Source organism: Tenebrio molitor, chromosome 6 (assembly GCF_963966145.1).
Source record: "Tenebrio molitor chromosome 6, icTenMoli1.1, whole genome shotgun sequence".
Classification (NCBI taxonomy): domain Eukaryota; kingdom Metazoa; phylum Arthropoda; class Insecta; order Coleoptera; family Tenebrionidae; genus Tenebrio; species Tenebrio molitor.
Genome location: NC_091051.1, coordinates 1,832,923 through 1,851,843, shown reverse-complemented (window position 1 = coordinate 1,851,843; position 18,921 = coordinate 1,832,923). Strand labels below are relative to the sequence as shown.

The window sequence follows — 18,921 nt, the reverse complement described above, 5'->3', positions numbered from 1 at the left end:
GTCACTGTCATACTTGTCAAACTGGACTAATCTGAAAACCAGTTCGTGGAAATTGCATTTCATTACTCGTTTAACCAGAAAATGGGACACAATTACATATGTAATAAAAAGTAACACAATTTATAAATTACCAGTTTACGATTTGTTTAATTGGGTTGTATATTTTTATGGCAAAACAGAGTTTTCCAGAATTCTTTTAATGAGGGAACAAGAAGCGGTAGATTCGTGACCTAGATTCATGTCTTTCATTAATAATTTGTGGCCGGTATGTAGAGCACAAATTTGCGACGACTATCGAAAGAATCATAAATCGGAGGCTTCTTCGTTGCTTTGCGAAAACTGTTGCTTAACGGTCGCGTGCGTCAAACCTACACGAATTATCTCCCAGTCGGAAATAGAGAAAGTCGTGAAAGTCTAGTACCTCAGTCGAGAGCCGTACAGCGCAGCGCTACGATTAAATTTCATGTTTGTGATCGATGTTCCTGTTAATCGGTTGCGCTATAATAATAATCGTCACGATAGTGGCGATATGGCGGTCGAAAAAGCCAGTGAGGCTGATTTTGGCCGAGGCGAAATACGAGCTGATGTACAACGCCGTGGGGTCGCGCGGCATCATCGAAGACATGCTGATGAGGAGTAAGAACAAAACGGGTAAGGCGAACCGAAACGGGTTCTGTCGTCGGCGCTAAAGAATGACTTGCAGAGTTGCCGGTGTTGACGGGGCGCACGGCGCTGATAACGGGGGGTGCCCGAGGGATAGGGGCCGAAGTGGTGCGGATGCTGCTCAAGTGCGACGTACACGTCATCATAGGTGAGTGTCTCGCGCGGGACGGGAAACTTGACGCAGATTCAAGGTTGCAGGAATCCGCAAGCGGCCGAGCAGCTCCTGCAAAAGTGCAGGGATGGCGGAGTCGCCACGGGCGACATCACCGTCTACAAGCTCGACATCAGCTCGATCGAGTCGGTCAAAGGCTTCGCCAAAGCCGTCGCGGACAAGCACCCCAAGCTGCACTACCTGATTAACAACGGTGAGGGCGAGCGTAGGTGAGGCGCGTTCTCATTTTCTTTTCCAGCGGGGATCATGTTCGGGCCGTACATCGAAAGCCGCGACGGCTTCGAGTCACAGTTCTCGACCAACTATCTGGGGCATTTTCTCTTGGCGCATCTGCTCTTCCCGCAAATCTGCGCCGCGGGGACGGAAACCGCCAGGGCTCGCATCGTGAGCGTGTCCTCATGCGCGCATCTCGTCGGAGAAATCAACTTCGAAGACATCAACAACAGGCACAGGTACATTTCGGCGGAGGCGTACGCGCAGTCCAAGTTGGCGCAGGTGCTCTTCACCAACTACGTGGAGGGTCTCTGCAGGAAGGAGAGTCTTCCGGTGCAGCTGCACTCGGTGCATCCGGGGATCGTCAACACGGAACTCTTCGACGGGACTCACCTCAAGAATCTGGCGCCCTGGATGCCGTCGTTGATGTTTAAGGTGAGTTGTTGAAAGCGGGTTTTTGCAAGGTCGCCGAGTGCGTGTGACATGTCATGTCGCAATCTTACTGCGTGCATGTGAAAAAAACCTTGAAGGTGGTTGTTAACCGACCCTGGCTGTGTTATTTGATAAAACAATGAGTTTTTGCAAGAAAAGTGCAAATTTAAACTGGACAAACATTATTCTGCGAAATTTAGAAAGTAGACTGGGGAGTGCTGGGTTTACCAAGAATTTTATTTCCCTCAAAGAGACCTGCAGGACAATTGGTCAAAGCTTTAAAAAAATTGACGTATCGGTGGGGCAGGGCTACTCCAATGTCCAAGCTTCAATTTTAATGCAAATTTGCGACAACACTGTATGATGGCGATTTGTTGTAGAAAATCAATGTAGAATTATTTAATTTGAATAAAATATATATTTTACAATACAAACCCAATATTGTAATATAAATTATTCAGGAAACACTCGAAATTTAAGCTTTTAATCCATTTCTAAAAAAAAAAACAAAAAAAATAATGACAGTTGTAGAACAACAAAGTGTTGCCATTTTAACAAAGTATAACTGTAACAATAGGCCCTTGCTGAAGAATATTTTCAATGTTAGTAAATCAATTTAAAAAAATCTTCTCGTTGAGCTGATCAGACTTGACCTAACCCGACGAAATAATTAATTTCAGTGGAGATATAAACTTTGTACTCGGCGATTTGCAGCATTGGTGGAACATTTGAATATTTTGACATTACAAAAATTGTTGAAATAAATTTAAACCGTTTTTGTGTTTTTGTTATCTCATGCCAGAGAATTAACGAATTACGAATGTCCTAATTTAAAAAACGCAACGTTTAAAACACATTCCAATGATTACAAGCGATTTTTTTGCGTCGTTGAATAAGTGAGGTTATGTTTATGTCAAAAAAGTATTTCTTTTTGCCCATTTTCATTAAAACCGGGGCTACGTCTCAAGTCTTTTTTATTTTTGATTTATAGACGCCCGAGCAGGGAGCCATCCCCATCGTGCACGCCTGCGTGTCACCCCGGCTGGAGGGCCGCGGAGGCACTTACATCCACAACTGCAGGATATTTTCGACGAGCGACAACGCCAAGAGCGCGGACCTGCAGGAGAAACTGTTCGACTTCACCAAAGACTTGCTCAAGATCGAGGAATTCGGTCGGCCGCACGAGAACAACAACCAGAAAGACTAAAAGTGTATAGTTTTTTTTATTGTGTGTTAATAATTCTCTTGCTTTTACATGAATATTCTTTGGCTTATCGTTAACATGTAAATAAATATTAAATGATAGAGTCTTACATTATATCACCTACACCATTGATACAAAATGTAAAAAAAAAGGAAAATGTTAGTGCTACATGTCGTGATCGGTACGGTTAATAAATGCAACAGAGCTTGCGTTGCGGCAATCGTGATGTTTGCAACGAAAAAGCGCCACAAGCTTTTGTACAAACTTAAAAAAAAATAATCAGACTTGATATTGCACTAATCCGCTAACATTAATCTCTGGAGCACCTGCATCGAGTAATATCTATGGATTACGTCACAAAATACGAAAAAGTGAGGTTACGTCGAGATGATGTGCAGATTCTACCACACCTACGCCGTAGTCGATGGAGGTGCTCCGGTTGGGGGGGTTTAATTGCACCTACAAACGATAGATTCGCACGTTGGCACGTTTCAACAATAAATTTGCTCCAATCAATTCCTCCGCTAACCCCAAACATAGTTTATTAACGTGGTCAACAATACAAAAAATCAACTATGCAATAAATATTCACAACCAATCGCCAGTTATTACTTTGAATCAAGTTACGTATAGTTTAGTAATAAATAAATAGTACGAAAGACCTGAGCGAACTTAAAGTGGTAAGGAAAGGAGTCGGTCTATTGGAACTTACTGCAGCAACTGGAGTCGCTTACTGTCGACGTGCGTCCGTTTATGCTCGTGGCCGAGGCGTCGTACCTCGGCAGGTCCCTGCTGCGCGCCTGCTGCACACCAAGTCAGTAAAGCACATAGCGCGCAAGCGCAACTCACCTTCATCAGGTCCTCGGCGATCTGCATGAAGAGCCGCTCCACATTCTCGGCCTCCTTGGCCGACGTCTCCAGGAAGTACATGTTGTGCCGCTCGGCGAACTCCTCCCCCACGTGAGTAGGGATCTCCCTGTCCTCCCGGTCAATCTTGTTCCCTGCAAAACGACGTTGACACGCCGCTCCCGACTCTCTCCGCCTACATTACCCACTAGTACCCGCAGGACCTTGCTGCTGGCGTACTCCTCGATCTCCCGGAGCCAGTCTGGCAGGCAGTCGAATGTGGGTTGACAGGAGATGTCGTAGACCAGAATCAAAGCGTGCGCCGATCTGTAGTAGCTCTGCGTGATCGACCGGAAGCGCTCTTGGCCCGCCGTGTCCCAAATCTGCAGCTGCAAGACGAGCGTTAGTGTGTGGAAGTGGGTGGTGAGGGGGCCCATTACTTTGACTTTCTCGTTGTCAACGTCGACGGTCTTGATCATGAAGTCCACGCCGATGGTGGCCCCCTGGCCCGGGGGGAACAGGCCCTGCGTGAAGCGCCGCACCAAGCAGGTCTTACCAACGCCGGCGTTGCCCACCAGCACCACTTTGAATAAGAATTTGTAGTCGTCCATGCTTAATTGACAGCCGATGGTCTCTTGTAAAAATAAATCGACATTCTGGTAGCATCTGAAAGAAATTACGTCACACAGGTGTGTGCATATGGGTTTCGTGTGTCGACGTCAGAAACTGGCCATTTTTCCGCACAACAATAGACAATCAACTTTTATCACCTGTTGTTACTGATAAGCTGGGCCGTAGGTACGGTTCAAGATATGTTTGGATTTTTTATGCATAAACTCATCGTTCCACGGACGACACCGCCGATTTATTTTGACTGATTTGACACATCCCACCATACATGGATCCCACCATTCCCACTCGCGAATCCCGATCCCATTCCCACCAAACTCGCCGGCTCGCAGGAAGTGTCTGACGCCACGACTCACGATCGACGAAACGGCACCCTCGACATCTCACACTCCCGCGGGTACACCTCGATCCCCGGAAACACCCCCGGCGAGCTTGTTCCCACGATTCTCCCACTTTTTGCTCGCAACGCTCGACATAACCTCGACGCAACTAGAACAAAATCCGACCCGATCGCAACACGTCGCAAACTGGACCGCCAAAACGAGGCGCGATTACCGAATACAATTCGATTCGATTTCGACTGGTTTTTTCGTTTTTTTTTTTGTTGGAGCTTCAGCCACTTCCAATTTTTAGATCGAATGACGCACGAGGTCAGCGCGCATGTTCGTGCGTCATTCGGCCTAAAGCCACGCCACAGTTGGCTGTGCTTTGCTGAAGTGAAAAGGCAACGTCTAGCGTCCGCCATATTTGTTTGAGAGTGTGTGTGGTGTGTTGGTTGGACTTTCTACCGGCGCAGATTCATCGAATTTAGTTTTAAATTGGATTTTTAGATGCATACTTCGGCAGGACCTTCGTTTTTCTCTTCAAGGTGAGTAAACGGTGCTTTTGGGGCCGTATCGGCCGACAGCCTTGGCGTGACTACTCCTCACGTACCATGGCCAGATGTTCCCACTTGAAAATCGCCACGAACCCCCAAATAACCGAGTTTTTGCACAAAATTCCGTCTGTACGCCATATTTCGAAGACTCTAGATAATTGTGTGATGGTAGCGGGTACGTGGTCGGGGGACCGAGATAAACTATCTCGTTACATTTTACAATCAATATTTACCGTTTCTAAGAGTTTTGGGTGATATGACGACGAATTAACGTGAAAAACGGCTAATTACACGTCCGGACGTGTTCACCTGGAATTTCCGGTGTTCGAGATCATTTTTTTAATCATATTTTTATCTGCTATTTACCGGAAGATTTCTGCATTAACGACCGAAAAGTCGCCAGTTATGTCAATCCGGGAAACAAACGCGTGCGAGGTCATGTGACAGCTCTTCCAGAAAATCACCGCGAATTTTGACTTCCCCGGAGAGGAACAGGCGCAACGTTCGCAACCACCACAAAAAGTATTTCTTCAGATAATTCCGTTGACTTGCGTAAAAAAAAACCTGGAAATTGTTGACTTTCGAGAGCGGTTGGTAACAATGCGTAACCATGGATATCGTGTACAAGGTTTTCCCAATGGAAGAGAATATTTACTGTTGTCGACAGTCATTATGAATTTCCTTTAAAATGTTCGCTCAATTACACCGAAATATCGAGGCCCTTTGACGGCGTAATTGATTCGTGGGGTCGGCGAAGTTTGGTTAAAAGTTGCCTTTGTTGGTATAAATTAAAACTCGTGAATCGACGAGCAGCGGCTTTGTTCTGTTCGTCGCGAGTTTGAATTCTTCCAATTAAGCACTCACCTGCAGGAAATTCGTGTTTTTTTTTTTTGCAAAATCCTGTAAGACAAAAATTTCGCGGCTTTTGTTGGGTTTTACGGGAGAGTAATAATTAAAGGATCTGATCCCGAGAACAGAACCAGTGGCACTCCGCTGTTGAGGATTAAACTGTTTAACAGCGGGGATCCGGGTCCCTACGGTAACGACTTTTCACTGGAAATGTAACAAACTTGAGGTCGGGATCAGGACGGAGATCCTTCCCGGAATACGATGGTAGTGTTGGACCGAGAATTCCAAGAATATTTTACGTATTTCGTGTATCCCGATTTATTAAACGAACAAATAAGGAATACCAAGAAGAGACCTCTCTAAATGGAGACATTTTTAAGCAATGAAGCAATTGTTGTTGAGGACAGGAATTTTTAAAAGCATTTAATTTTGATATTCGAAAAAGCAAGAGAATTTTTTCCTCACCCGGTACAGTAAGGCCAGCCCTGTTGTCAGGGAGTTAAATACCGCGACAATGGGCAACTACCGCCATAAATCCTAGGACTGTAAAAGAAGGTTGTTGTCTGACCAGGCTACAATATCTTCACGTCTATTGCCAAAACCACAACCCCAGTCCCTAATAATTACAATTACAATTGCACTATCTTAAAACCAAATTATAAATGGGAAACTAATTTGATTTACAACTCGACGGTTCTGTGGAGCCCGTTATTATACAACGTCGGGATCGTAACGGTCATTTTCAAGAACATTGTTCCAGAATTTTCGTTGTTGGTGTTGGCGTAATGTCTCAAAGGATTGTTATCAGGTTTTGCTACCGTGATAAGCGTACACAATTCAGAAGTACGGATTTTATTCGGTTGCCATAATTATAAATAGACTTGTGTGTTGTTGCATCATTATTCACAGAGCGGTCTGGAAGATTGTGCTTATGTAAAATTATTTTTTATCCGATTTGTGTAATAGTACCTTGGTAGAGTCTCGAAAGTACTGACAAAAAAGTAGACTTGCAGCTTTCAAAAACCGCAGAATTTCCTGTTTTAGTATTCCAAATACGAATTAAAAAAAAATTCACAAAATGATACTGTTAAGTGTATTTTTGCTTTAAGTGTTTTGGAGTTGGTCAAGTGATCTATTCTACTTTTGACTGTAATGGCATGTTTTATAAATACATATTTATGGAACAAGTATCATTTTACTGACAGAATAATTGAATAAATATTAGTGCAGAATATAGCCTAAGGGAGTCCGTTTCGGCTCAGAGACGCGAGGGTCGCGGGTTCGATTCCGACCCAGGGCGAAATTTAAAATAATTAAAAAAAAAAGGCTATATTCTGTCTCGTGATTCGGAAGTCACGTTAAGCCATTGGTCCCGGTCTATTGAGTTGGTCACCATGCCCCTCATAGATTTGTAAACCAGTCCTAGACTGTGTAATAAATTTTAACCACGCGAAAACGGTGGTAGGGGTTTTTCAAATCTAGAAATACTGCTAAAAAATCAAATTGCTTCACTAAAAAATTATTTCCTCAATAGAGCTCGTGATAACACATTTTTCAATGCTTTGGTTTCAGCCGATAAAGGCTACACACCTTTAAATTTAAGTGATAATATAATTTCAGACATTGTTAAGCCAAATATACCTGACACAATAGCAAATATAAAACAGAAGTCTTTACATGGGAGATACTTTAAAGAACTGGAACAACCAGAAGTTAATATTCAGGCATCTCATGCATGGCTTAAGAAATCAAATATTCACCCAGAGACGGAGGGTTTTATATTTGCAATTCAAGATCGTGTTATAAATACAAGAAATTATAAAAAACACATATGCGGTTTACAATCGATAATTGATAAATGTAGGATTTGCGGAACTGAAGGGGAAACAATTGAACACATTATTTCTTCTTGCACCGTTTTGGCTCAAAGCGAATATAAAAAACGACACGATATATTCGCTAAAATTATACACATGAATTTAGCTGTTAAATTCAATTTATTAAAGAATACACAACCACATTATAGTTATACACCAGAAAGTTGTTTGGAAAATGACAGTTACAAGTTATATTTTGATAGAACAATTTTAACTGACATTCATATTAAGCATAACAGACCAGACATTATTATTTTAAATAAACAACAAAAGCAAGCATATCTTTTAGATATAGCTGTTCCAAATTCACATAATATAACACAGACATATAACACAAAAATTAATAAATATTTAGAGCTGTCCGTTGCTATGAGAAATCTTTGGTGTTTAGAAAAAATTTCGATTTTACCACTTGTAATTTCAGCAACGGGAATAGTACCGCAATCTCTTTTTAAAAATTTAAAAATTCTGGATTTAGATAACACATTGGTAGTTGAAATTCAAAAAGGTATATTATTATACTCATGTCACATCGTGAGGAAGTTCCTTAACATTGACACAGAACATAATACACAACAAAGTCAAAATGCGGAGGCGAGACGCCGGTAATTATGTTGATAAGCACTGCACTATTACTTGATAGTAATATCCGTAATAGTGTATGTACTCCGGCAAAATTGCCGTGCCGCCGGGTGGAGGTGGGATAGTGCATGAAGTTTACCTATTTATTACGAGTTGGTGAATCGATTTTTCCGACGTTTCTATTATTGCTGTGACATAAGTTGTTTAATTTATTACCTGGTTGAAATGCAACTTTGCTTACTTAAAAAATACGAAGAAGATTACGTAATTTGCGATTAATAAATGATTTCTAAGACCGTTAGTTAATTGCTGAATACTTTTCTTTCTTTGGAAAAAAATGTTTTCGAATAAAAACATGTTTACGTACAGTTTCTTCGATCGATTTATATCCAGTGAAATTTTATTACCTCTTTTATTACACGAAGCTTGAGTGATTGTTAAGTTTTGGCCGGTTCGGTAGATTAATGACGATTGGAAACGGCGTTAAAAATAGTGAACAATATTGTTTTCCGGGGGAGAGTAAATTTAAATGTGTAGTTTATTTTCGTGCGTCAGATTACTCTGAAGTAATTAGCCCAGGTAGTATTATCCTACCTATTCTTATCAAGGGGTTGTTTTCTGTAAAGGGCCAGGTAAATTATTAACTAAGTAGTTGGCAAAGTCATCCAGGTATAAATATTTGCTGAACGTCTCTGGACAGTCACTTGTGCAGTGTCGAGTGGTGCGTGCAGTTTTATTTCGAACGTTTCTCGAAGATAATTCTTGTTCCTTATTTAAAGGTAAAATCGTTTTTGTTGTATCGACTCGCAGAACGATTGATTTTCGGTGTCGAGAATTGAATGTATACTTGTGTCGTAGAAACTTTATGTAAATTGTCTTCGTCGCGAGTTTGTGTTGTCGAGCCGAATGAATAATGTGGCGTGGAAATGACTTGAATTGATTGCGGTTCGTTCGACTCGCGATCGAAAAATCGTCGCGTCAGGAAGATGTTAATTAATGTTTGCGTTTTTCGTTCCAGGGCGTTCACATGATTTTAACGGAGACCACGATGAACAGCGAAGAGATCAAGGCGGAGTACACCTCCAGCCTGACGGATCTCACTTTCAACAGCAAACCGCTGATCAACGTGCTGACGATGCTGGCGGAAGAAAACCTGGCGCACGCCCCGCTCATCGTGGAGGCGATCGAAGAGCACCTCGATAAGGTTATTTTTTGATTGTTATCTAAGCTAAAATTGGGCCGAAATGTACCCAAACATTCCCCAGCCACACATTGTAACGTACCTGACTCAATCTAGTCTCTTGTGATATATTTTAATAAACAGTTTGAAAGTACGATAATTTATTTTTGCATTGCAAGATACACTGTCTGCGTCTAGGCCGCCACGGGGCCCGCACCCCTCTCTCACAACTTAATTTTCTCTCATTCAGACATGTTTGCTTGAGTCGAGGCGGCCCTCGTGTGACGAAGGTGCGCCACAAATTTAACACTAGCAAAAACTGAATAAAAAGTGTTCTAAACTAGAGTGTAATAGTCGAAGTCGCAGGTAAAACATTTAGATAATTATTCGCTACGTGTGTGATACTAGACGTAGCATCTTATTCGTAGTCGAAAGCTTTAGTGTTACAATGGTGTGAGTTTATTCCCATACAGGTTCAGACCAATGTCAAACTTCCTATTCTGTATCTCGTCGACTGTATCGCCAAGAACATTGGACAAACTTACACGACACTCTTCAGCCAAAATATCGTCAAGACGTTCTGCAGCGTTTTCAAAGTGGTAAGTTACTTCAGACGACCGGTTTCGACAGGAGTTGAAATTATCATTTTTGGGGCCGAAGAAGTGCCCAAAAATGTTTCGTTCATGTCTCATTTTGTTGTGTTTTTTTTTCTGTTCTTACTGCGATGGGGAAGGTTTCTGCAGGTGGCACTGCGAGTTGCACAACACGTTTTATTATTTGTTAATATTATTATTACGTATTATTACATGTCGCAAGACAAGACAACAGAGCTGCCCGCAAAAACAAAATGCCAAATGGAATCGCCTTTTTGTACTTGTTATATAACAATTCATTTTATTTTATTCTTAACATGCTCTTTCTTATATTATTTTTTGATAACCACCAAGAATTTATTGTGTTAACCTAATTTCTGCAGTATTATTCGATGAAAATATTGCGCTCGGAGCGATTATCATCCTACTGTCAAATTCGGTTCTCGGAAAGATAATTTTTGGTGTGTTTATTTAGCGGTAAAGCAAATTAACAAATCGAGAGAATTTATCTAACGGTGATAAAACAACAAAATATAAAAATATTCCAAGAAGTAAAAGTCAGACAATTTACTGTGAACTAGTTTTTTCTTTTTTTAATATTTGAATAACAAAAATGTTCTTCGATGGAATAGTTCGATTTTGTTGTCCCGCGTGACTCACTGGCGGAGTACTAAATGATAAGGTGACAATTGATAACGATTGTTTTACAAATTACAATGATACGAAACAACGGTGGGCTTATCAGTTGGCCTTGATCGATCGATTTGAATTTTGGTGCACCGGTGAAAATTAACGATGAGGGAACCCAAATTAGGTAAAGTTTTTGCAAAATCGTCGAGCGTTCGACACCAAAACACCGTAAATTCTAAGTCGTTGTTAAACGTGCCGACTTTGCAGGTGGACGAAGAAACTCGCGCGGAAATGTTCAAACTCCGCCAAACCTGGAACAACATCTTCCCCCAGATGAAGCTCTACGCCATAGACGTCCAGATAAGCATGCTAGATCCGGCCTGGCCCGTCACGGCCCAACCCCCGTCCAACAGCATCCATTTCAATCCCAAATTCCTAAAAACAACGAAAAACAAAGCCGAGATGGCTCCCATCGTTCCCGAACCCGCGACCGCGGCCCTAGACATGGAAACCTTCACGATGCAGCAGAAACTGATCCAGAAACAAAAGGAACTGATCGAGCTGCAACAGAAAAAGTTGAAGCTGGAGCTGTTGCAGACGCAGGTCAAGCTGCAGAAGCAGCTGGAGAGCAATCCGAACGCCGTGGTGGCGAACAATCTTCCGGTGAGGACGCAGGTAAAGAGATGGAGAGTCGTAGGTGACGAATTATCAAAGCGCTCGTTCAATTTTTTGTTTTGTTTTTGTTTTGCGTGTTTGTTGTCGCGTGAGTGACAAGTGACAAGACGTATTTGCCCAAAATGAATCACAGCGGAAGCGCCAAAAGGAAGAATCAACCGGTGAAGGTGTACATACGGCAGAGACCGTTTAACGAGCACGAAACGACGATAAATTGCGAGAACGTCGTCCAGCACATGACGAATAACGAGTTGGTGGTCAGGTCCGGAGCGGTGGAGAGGCGATACGGCTTCGACGGAGTCTTTGGCGAGGAGACTTCCCAGAAAGAAGTCTACAACTCGGTGGTGTCACCTCTGATCGATTGCATCATCGCGGGATACAACTGTACGGTATTCGCGTACGGCCAAACCGGCACGGGGAAGACGTACACGATGATCGGCGACAGAATCGACACTTTGGAAGACGTCTCCGTCGGTATGATTCCCAGATCTGCCTCTCACCTTTTCGACGAGCTCGAACGCATCGATTCTAAGATCGAACACACCGTCAGAGTGTCTTTCATTGAGATTTACAACGAGGAAGTGCGAGATCTCCTCACCGGTGGCGGTACAACCGTCAAGATCTACGACGATCCGGAAAACAGAGGTTCGGTGTGCGTGAAAGGAGTGAAAGAAGCGACGGTCTTCACCGTGCAGGAAGTGAACGAGTTGCTCCAAGTCGGCCTGGCGGAGCGACAGACGACGTCGACGAACGTGAACCGGCAGAGCTCCAGGTCCCACTCGATATTCACGCTGTCGGTGGTGACGCGAGAGTTGACGGTGGAGGGCGACGAGCTCATCAAAGTCGGGAAGCTGTACCTGGTGGACCTCGCCGGGAGCGAGAACATCGGACGGTCGGGATCGACAGAGATGCGCGCCAGAGAAGCGGGGAACATCAACAAGTCGCTGTTGACGCTCGGAAAAGTTATCAAAGCTTTGGCGCAGAAAGCCCAGCACGTCCCGTACAGAGACTCGAAGCTGACGAGGATCCTCCAGGACAGTTTAGGGGGCAAGACCAAGACCTGCATGATCGCGACGATTTCTGGAGCGGCGAGCGTCTGGGACGAGACCGTCAGCACGCTGGATTACGCTCAGGTGGCGCGAAACGTGTCGAATTGTCCCCAAGTCAACGAAAACAGAAAGCACGCGAACGTTTTGAAAGACCTGAAGGACGAAATCGCCAGGTTGAGGAGAGAGTTGGCGGCGGCACGCTCCGGAGAGGGTTTCTACATGGCGAAAGACGAGTACGACAAGTTGTGCGAAGCTCTCGATCGAGTCGAGAGAGAAAACGAGCACAACAAGCGGAAGTTGGGCGAGTCAAAGAGCAGAATCGAGGAGTTGGAGTCGGAAAGTGCGACCAAAGAAGCGCGGCTGGAAGAGCTGCAGCGACAGCTGGTGGAGAAAGAGGTGACGGCGAGGCGAGAGCGGTACGTTTTGGGCCACCTGGAGAAGAGGGAGGTCGAGTTGAGATCCGCCGCCGAACAGCTGCGGAAAGTCTGCGACACGTCGATCAAACACGAGAGTTTGTTCCGTCAAAAGTACGAGAAACAGCGAGAGGCGACTTTGAGGAACGCGACGGCGGCCAAAAATGCGTGCACGTTGTTCGGGGACTCGCTCGAGATTTTGCAGAGCGCTACGAGAGACCACGCACACAATCAGACCCTCTCGTTGGGCCAGGTCCACGCGAACGTCACCTGTTTGAGAGAGAACGCCTGGAAGATGTGCAAACGTCTGTCGGAGTACTCGGAAAAGATCGACTCTCGAGATGACGGTTTCACTTTCGATCCGGACGCGTTGTGTCGAGAGTTCGACAAACGCGTCGACTCGCTCCCGGTGCCTTGTTGTTTCGACGATCAAAAGAAAGCGATTCGGGACCTGGAAAATTACAATTTGGCCAAGATCGAAGAGATGGAGTCGATGACCGTGCGGTGCGTCAACTCGATGAAACAACTGATGAACGACTACATGTTGTGCGTTAACGACGTCATGACCACTCAGTCGTCTCTGATTGGTCGCGTGAAGAACACGACGGCCAACGACGAGACGTCAGTGCGTCGAGCGATCAACGATTCCAGAGTCCAGAGCAAGGAGTTCTTCAACAGGTTGATCAGAGGAGTGGACGATCGAGTGGTCTCGCATTTGAACGAGACAAAACAATCGAGCAAGAACTGCTTGAAGGAGATCGAAGGGATCGGGGCTCAGTTTTCGACGGAATCGGACAACAAAGTTAACAGCATCGTGGCGAGTCTCAAGACCGCGGAAAACGATCACAGTTGCTACAAGAGCGTGGTGGAGAGATTCGCGGCGGAAGCTCTGGAAAGGATCCGGAAGGAGTTGCAGGAGAACGTGGAGTCGGGGGGAGGCGGGGGAGACACCCCGAGTAGGCCCGCGTACTGTTACCCGAAGATGCTGAAAGAGTCGACGCCTAAATCGGTTCTTTACCAGAGATTCGAAGATGAGCAGTGACCGCGATCGCGTTTTGTCGAGTTGTTATCGTTGCGGTTGTTTTTATCGTGCGCTTTGATGATTTGTTGCGTTTGTTGTCGTTTTGTTGATTGTCGTTTGTTTTGTAGAACATTTTGTTGAAGCCGGAAGTGGCGAAACAGTTGATGCCGGAGGTGGGCAAGCAGTCGATGCCGATCGGATTGGGCAAGGCGAAGGCCGGTTTGGTAAGTGGGATTGTGGGGTGGTCAAGAGCGGTGGTTGAGTTTGAGGATGAATTTCAGGGTGGGAGTTCGCGGGTGCAACAGTCGATGCCCCGAATAACTCCCGTGAGCGGCGCTCTGGTGGCGGCGGCGACGAAGCCGACGCGCGACCCGCGTCTGCTGCGCCAGCAGACCGACAAGACTAGCAACGGAACCAACAGTAGCACTAGTAGTGGTGTCTCGTTAGGATCTAAGACTGCAATATTAGATTCTAATAATAAAGTTGTTACAAATACAAAGAGCGTTCGAGACGGCCGTGTCGACGCTCGTTTAGTTAATAAAGACAATGCCCCACCATCCCAAAACAAACTAGACAAATCCAAAACCTTCCCAAAGTCCAGACAGTCCGAACAAAAACCGATCAAACCGTCACGTAGCAAAAATGTCGCCGATACGGATGCGAAAGCGTTCTCGGTTAAGAGTTCCGTCAGTCTGTTGGACTCGCCAACAAAGAGTAAAAGTGATAAAAGTGAGACGAAGTCGCCGACCAAGTCGCCCAGCAGGCACAAAAAGAAAGATCACAACGACAAAAAGGGGGGAGGATTCAAGGAGGCGAAGCGCGAAAGGGACGCGAAGGGTCACAAGATCGAGGCGTGCGCGACCTTCAAGGGGGGTGCCAAGGGGAAGAACAGGAATTACATCAGGAGGAACAGGTCGCCGTCGTACAGTCCCGAACCCAGTCAAGACACGGATTTGAGATTGGCGGGGCCCCCGGAGAAACAGGCGCGTATGCAAATCGACCCGGACGACAAGAGTAGTAGTAAGTCGTGTGTGGTGGGTCGAGTCGGGTGGAGTTGGACTGTTGAGTTGCAGGTAAAGCGGTGGACGTGGATCTGAGACAGCTGAACGAGGTGGCGAAGAAGAGGACGTCGACGGAGAACCTCGAGAGCGGCCAGAACAAAAAGTCCAAGAGCGAAGTGTTCGACGCGTAGGTTTTTGCAGGGGACGCGTGCGGATTTGAGTGATTGTTTGTTGTTTTTCTAGGTTGTTCGGTAACGAGGACACGGATTTGCGGACGGTGCTGCCGGTCGTGCAACCCGAGCGTCCCCCCACACCTCCGCCGCCGATCATTTCGCTGGCGGAAAAAGAGAAGGAGAAGGAGTCGCCGAAGAAGTCGTCGGATTTCGATGCGGTGAGAGCCAAGCTGGCCAACGCCACCGGCTGGGACAAGATCATGTCCAAGTCATGTAAGTTAGTCGAGATTTGTGCGTTGAGTCGCGGTTCTAATCGGAGCGGTGGTTTAGTCCGGAAGAAGCGCCCCCAAGAAGACGAAGACTTGCGGGTGCCCCCCAACGACAGCATGAAGAAGATTATTATTTCGTCGGACGACGAGCAATGCATCAAGGCGGGAACGATGACGAAGGAGCAGGAGAAGCAGCTGATGAACAAGATCATCGCGCAGATCGAGCACCAGAAGCTGAAGGAGGCCCAGCTGAAAGACAAGGAGGAGTCGTCGGTGGGGAGCCTTCAGCCGGTCAGCGACGAAGAGTTGGACTTCGGAGAAGAGGGCGGCGAGGGGAAATTCGGGGACAAGGACGACCGGGTCAGCTTCCACAAGTTCCCGAGGGAGTCGCGAAGGGGGGGTCCGTACTGGAGGGGCAAGAGGCGCCACTGGGAGAACCCGCACCCGGGGCCGCACCCCAGACCGGCGGGTATCAGACCGTGGCTGCACCAAATGAACGCGTGGAGGCCCATCGGGCCGAACTTCCCTGCGCGGCCGCAGCAGTCAAGCGAGTTCGGGGCGGTACCGGGGGAGGCGGACGGGAAGAAGTCGCCCGAGCTCCCGGCCGAGGTGACCGTGGACTCGGTCAACCAAGACGACATCAAGACGATCAACATCGACGGGGTGCCGCGCGACATCCGGTACTACGAGGAGACGGCGATCGTCTTCATGAACTGGGACGATCCGAAGGAGATCTCGTTCCAAAACGGGAACCGTCGCGTCGTCTTCGACGACAACGACGCGTACTTGTTGTCGTTCAACGAACCGTACAAAGACGTCAGCATCGGCGGAACGATGCACAAGACGAGGCTGGGCGCCCCCAGCAGGGAGATATTTATCGACGGGAGGCCGTACGAGTGCTACTTCGGGGGGCCCGGCATCACGATCGACCTAAACGGCCAGATGACCGTGGTCAAGCTAGACGGGCCGCCGCCCCAAGTGAAAATCGGCACCGCGAAAAGAACGGACTTGGTCGCGGGCAAAGTAAATCTGATAATCGACGCGAAAATCCTGGTTCCCGTATTCCTGGATGCCAAAGTGCAAAAGTTTGTTATTGATGGTGAAACTCATACATTAAAATTTGTAGATGCTTTGAAAACTGTTTTAATAAATGATGTTCCATTTAAAGTTGAATTTGGTGGCCTCCCTAAACCTATAACTGTCCATGATAAGAAACACTTTATCAGGTTTTCAGTGCTGCCGAGAGGCGTTAAACCAGGGCTGGTGCGCATAAAAGACATGGAGGGCGGGCAAGTCGCCGAGACCGACGACAGTCAGGACGGCTCGGCCTTGCCCAACATCGACATTAACGAGCCTGCTTTGCCCGTCTTCTCACGCAAGAAAAAAGTGGAAGATGAGCAAGACAGGAACTCGAACTCGCCGCACTTCTTCCAACACTTCATGCAGCAGAGTAAGTTACGAATTCTTTCCCGATTCGACTCGTTGTGTTCACCACCACCTTCTTCTTCTTCTCTTCCAGACAACTTGGACGTTCTGTCGAGCGTGATGACATCCTCGATGACGCCGATCGCCAACAGCGGAGGTTACCAAGTCGAAAACTTGCCGTCGAATCCTCCCGACACCCAAAACAGTCACTCCCTGGACTCGGTGCCCCACGTCCCACCGGTACCGGTCCTCCCCGCCGGAGTCAACATCAACGAACTCTTCCAAAAACTGGTGGCCACGGGGATAGTCGCCACCAAAGAACCGGTGGTCGAGCCGCCGCCGCCACAACAACAACATCATCATCATCACTACCAGCACCACCACCACCAACCACAACTACCACCGCCGCCCAAACCGATCAAGCGCAACCCTCTCGAGCACCTCAGGCCGGTGCTCTTCGCCAGACCGGAGAGCCTGAAGCAGCGCCAGAACCACCTCTACGAGGCGCTCTACTCCGGCATGCAGTGCAGCAGTTGCGGCATGCGTTTCCCCCCAGAACAAAGCATGCACTACAGCCAACACCTCGACTGGCACTTCCGGCAGAACCGCAAGGGCAAAAAGAACATCAGAGTGGCGGCGAGTCGCAGGTGGTACTATTCGCTGTCCGACTGGAAGAACTACGAAGAGATCGAAGACTTGGAGGAGCGCGAGAAGAACTACTTCGACCAGCAGCAGTCGCAAGCGGAGGGCGCCGGCGATGACGCCGACGAAGAGGTAGAAATACCGAGCGTCCTCGCCGACCCCGATATCCAAGACGCGCACTGCGAAGTGTGCCAAGACAGATTCGACCACTTCTTCAACGAGGACAAGGAGGAGTGGCACCTGAAGAACGCAATCAGAGCGGACGACAAGACTTACCATCCCGTGTGCTACGAAGACTATCAGACGTCGCTGCTGGAGCCGCGCGAAGAGACTCGAATCGAAGAGGAAGAAGAAGAGACGAAAGAAAAAACGGAAGAGCAGAACATTCCAGGTCTGGAGATCATCCTCGACGACGACGACGAGGAAGAGCAAGCGGAGCAGCCCGAAGAAGAGGTAGTGATCGACGAGAGCGACGAGTCGAAGCCGCCTAACGACGAATCGACGAAAGTCGTCGAAGAACCGGAGAAAGAAGAGAACGAAGAAAACAAGGAGGAGGACGACGACGACGTGATCATCAACGAGGTGGTGCCCGAGAAGATCGAAGTCGACGACGACCGCGAATACGCAGACACGGTGGCGTCAGAGCTGCCAATCAAAGTGGAGCAAATCGACGACGGTTTCATGGACGTGGAGGAGGGCCTGATCAAGATCAAGAACGGGGGCCAAATCAAGATCAAAAGCGAGCCCCTCGACCCCGGTACGTTGTTCCCCCGGAACCCCCCCGAACCGACGGTTGACGCTTCTGGTGTTGCAGATGACGAACTGGTGACGCCACGCGAAGAGGCGTCGGTCTTCGCGGAAGCGTCCCAGCCGACCTTCACCAGTTCGATAGACGGCAACACCGAACCGGTGTTGAGCGTTCCCACGTCTACCGCCAGCATCGGCAGCAAAATCAAGATAAACATAAGCAAGCAGCTACCGGTGATAGCGCCCAAAGAACCGAAAGATGTGCCGTGCGACGCCGTCCCCTGTCTGGACCCGGTGATCGACCCCTCGCAGCCGCTGCCCCCGGGAGAGGAGCCGGTCCAGCTGAACGTTAAGCCCGCCCTGAGAGGCGTCGACCTGAAGAAGATGCCGCCGGTGCAGAAAGGCAGCGAACTGACAGGGATGTGTTCGATCATGTGATTGTTTTGAGTGCGGTCCGGTGCGGTGAGTGCGTGCGTGTGTGTAAATATTTTAGTGAGACAGACAAATTGGGAACTGTTTTGTATGATAAGACTTGTTTAATTTAATTACTTGCACTAAGATTGTGGATTTTTTACGATTTATTTTAAATCACCGTGTACCTACTATTACTACAACTACTACTTTAGAATCATTTGTAGTTTTTGTCATTTTTTTCAGAAATGTTAAGCCATTTTATGACTATTATGTTGTTGTCACTTGTTGAAAATAAATTTATTTTTTAAATATTTTGTGGTTACGTTCTAGCTCGTCGTTTGAAT

At 47.0% G+C, this 18,921-nt stretch overlaps 4 protein-coding genes across 9 annotated transcripts; 3 read left to right on the top strand and 1 right to left on the bottom strand.

The window, feature by feature from the left end:
- Positions 1–8: 8 nt before the first annotated feature.
- LOC138133278 (retinol dehydrogenase 12-like) lies at positions 9–2,785 on the top strand. Its single transcript, XM_069051139.1, has 5 exons — positions 9–651; positions 704–811; positions 855–1,028; positions 1,074–1,483; positions 2,472–2,785. Exons 1-5 carry the CDS (start codon positions 477–479, stop codon positions 2,685–2,687), a joined length of 1,083 nt encoding a protein of 360 aa, XP_068907240.1. The 5' UTR covers positions 9–476; the 3' UTR covers positions 2,688–2,785.
- On the bottom strand, positions 2,685–4,687 carry Rab30 (RAS oncogene family member Rab30). 4 transcript variants are annotated; one of them, XM_069051150.1, is made up of 5 exons: positions 4,301–4,687; positions 3,971–4,196; positions 3,736–3,919; positions 3,534–3,685; positions 2,685–3,487 (listed from the first exon to the last, which is right to left on the bottom strand). In XM_069051150.1, the coding sequence occupies exons 2-5, from the start codon at positions 4,139–4,141 to the stop codon at positions 3,383–3,385; spliced, it is 612 nt and encodes a 203-aa protein (XP_068907251.1). In that variant the 5' UTR covers positions 4,142–4,196; positions 4,301–4,687; the 3' UTR covers positions 2,685–3,382. The 4 variants fall into 4 exon arrangements, with proteins under 4 accessions (XP_068907251.1, XP_068907252.1, XP_068907253.1 ...); XM_069051151.1 differs by having other exon boundaries at positions 2,685–3,484; XM_069051152.1 differs by having other exon boundaries at positions 3,740–3,919.
- Positions 4,688–4,844: 157 nt separating this feature from the next.
- Positions 4,845–18,888, top strand: Pcf11 (Pcf11 cleavage and polyadenylation factor subunit). Of its 3 annotated transcripts, XM_069051127.1 has the most exons (11): positions 4,846–5,028; positions 9,364–9,549; positions 9,999–10,124; positions 11,016–11,423; positions 14,035–14,130; positions 14,188–14,926; positions 14,980–15,094; positions 15,151–15,353; positions 15,411–16,799; positions 16,869–18,173; positions 18,231–18,888. In XM_069051127.1, exons 2-11 carry the CDS (start codon positions 9,373–9,375, stop codon positions 18,599–18,601), a joined length of 4,929 nt encoding a protein of 1,642 aa, XP_068907228.1. In that variant the 5' UTR covers positions 4,846–5,028; positions 9,364–9,372; the 3' UTR covers positions 18,602–18,888. The 3 variants fall into 3 exon arrangements, with proteins under 3 accessions (XP_068907227.1, XP_068907226.1, XP_068907228.1); XM_069051126.1 differs by having other exon boundaries at positions 4,845–5,028; positions 14,188–14,920; positions 16,869–18,888; XM_069051125.1 differs by having other exon boundaries at positions 4,845–5,028; positions 16,869–18,888.
- On the top strand, positions 11,430–14,028 carry LOC138133271 (kinesin-like protein KIF11-B). Its single transcript, XM_069051128.1, has one exon. The coding sequence runs from the start codon at positions 11,546–11,548 to the stop codon at positions 13,925–13,927; it is 2,382 nt and encodes a 793-aa protein (XP_068907229.1). The 5' UTR covers positions 11,430–11,545; the 3' UTR covers positions 13,928–14,028.
- Positions 18,889–18,921: the final 33 nt, after the last annotated feature.

Coding starts and splice junctions, on each gene's coding strand:
- LOC138133278 (XM_069051139.1), top strand. CDS start 477: ATGTTCCTGTTAATCGGTTGCGCTATAATAATAATCGTCACGATAGTG. Junction 812..854: donor CGACGTACACGTCATCATAG/GTGAGTGTCTCG, acceptor CGCAGATTCAAG/GTTGCAGGAATCCGCAAGCG. Junction 1,029..1,073: donor GCACTACCTGATTAACAACG/GTGAGGGCGAGC, acceptor TTTCTTTTCCAG/CGGGGATCATGTTCGGGCCG.
- Rab30 (XM_069051150.1), bottom strand. CDS start 4,141: ATGGACGACTACAAATTCTTATTCAAAGTGGTGCTGGTGGGCAACGCC. Junction 3,686..3,735: donor GGTCCTGCGGGTACTAGTGG/GTAATGTAGGCG, acceptor GTCGTTTTGCAG/GGAACAAGATTGACCGGGAG. Junction 3,488..3,533: donor TCGCCGAGGACCTGATGAAG/GTGAGTTGCGCT, acceptor CTTGGTGTGCAG/CAGGCGCGCAGCAGGGACCT.
- Pcf11 (XM_069051125.1), top strand. CDS start 9,373: ATGATTTTAACGGAGACCACGATGAACAGCGAAGAGATCAAGGCGGAG. Junction 11,424..14,034: donor ATCTTCCGGTGAGGACGCAG/GTAAAGAGATGG, acceptor TTTGTTTTGTAG/AACATTTTGTTGAAGCCGGA. Junction 15,095..15,150: donor AAGAGCGAAGTGTTCGACGC/GTAGGTTTTTGC, acceptor TTGTTTTTCTAG/GTTGTTCGGTAACGAGGACA.
- LOC138133271 (XM_069051128.1), top strand. CDS start 11,546: ATGAATCACAGCGGAAGCGCCAAAAGGAAGAATCAACCGGTGAAGGTG.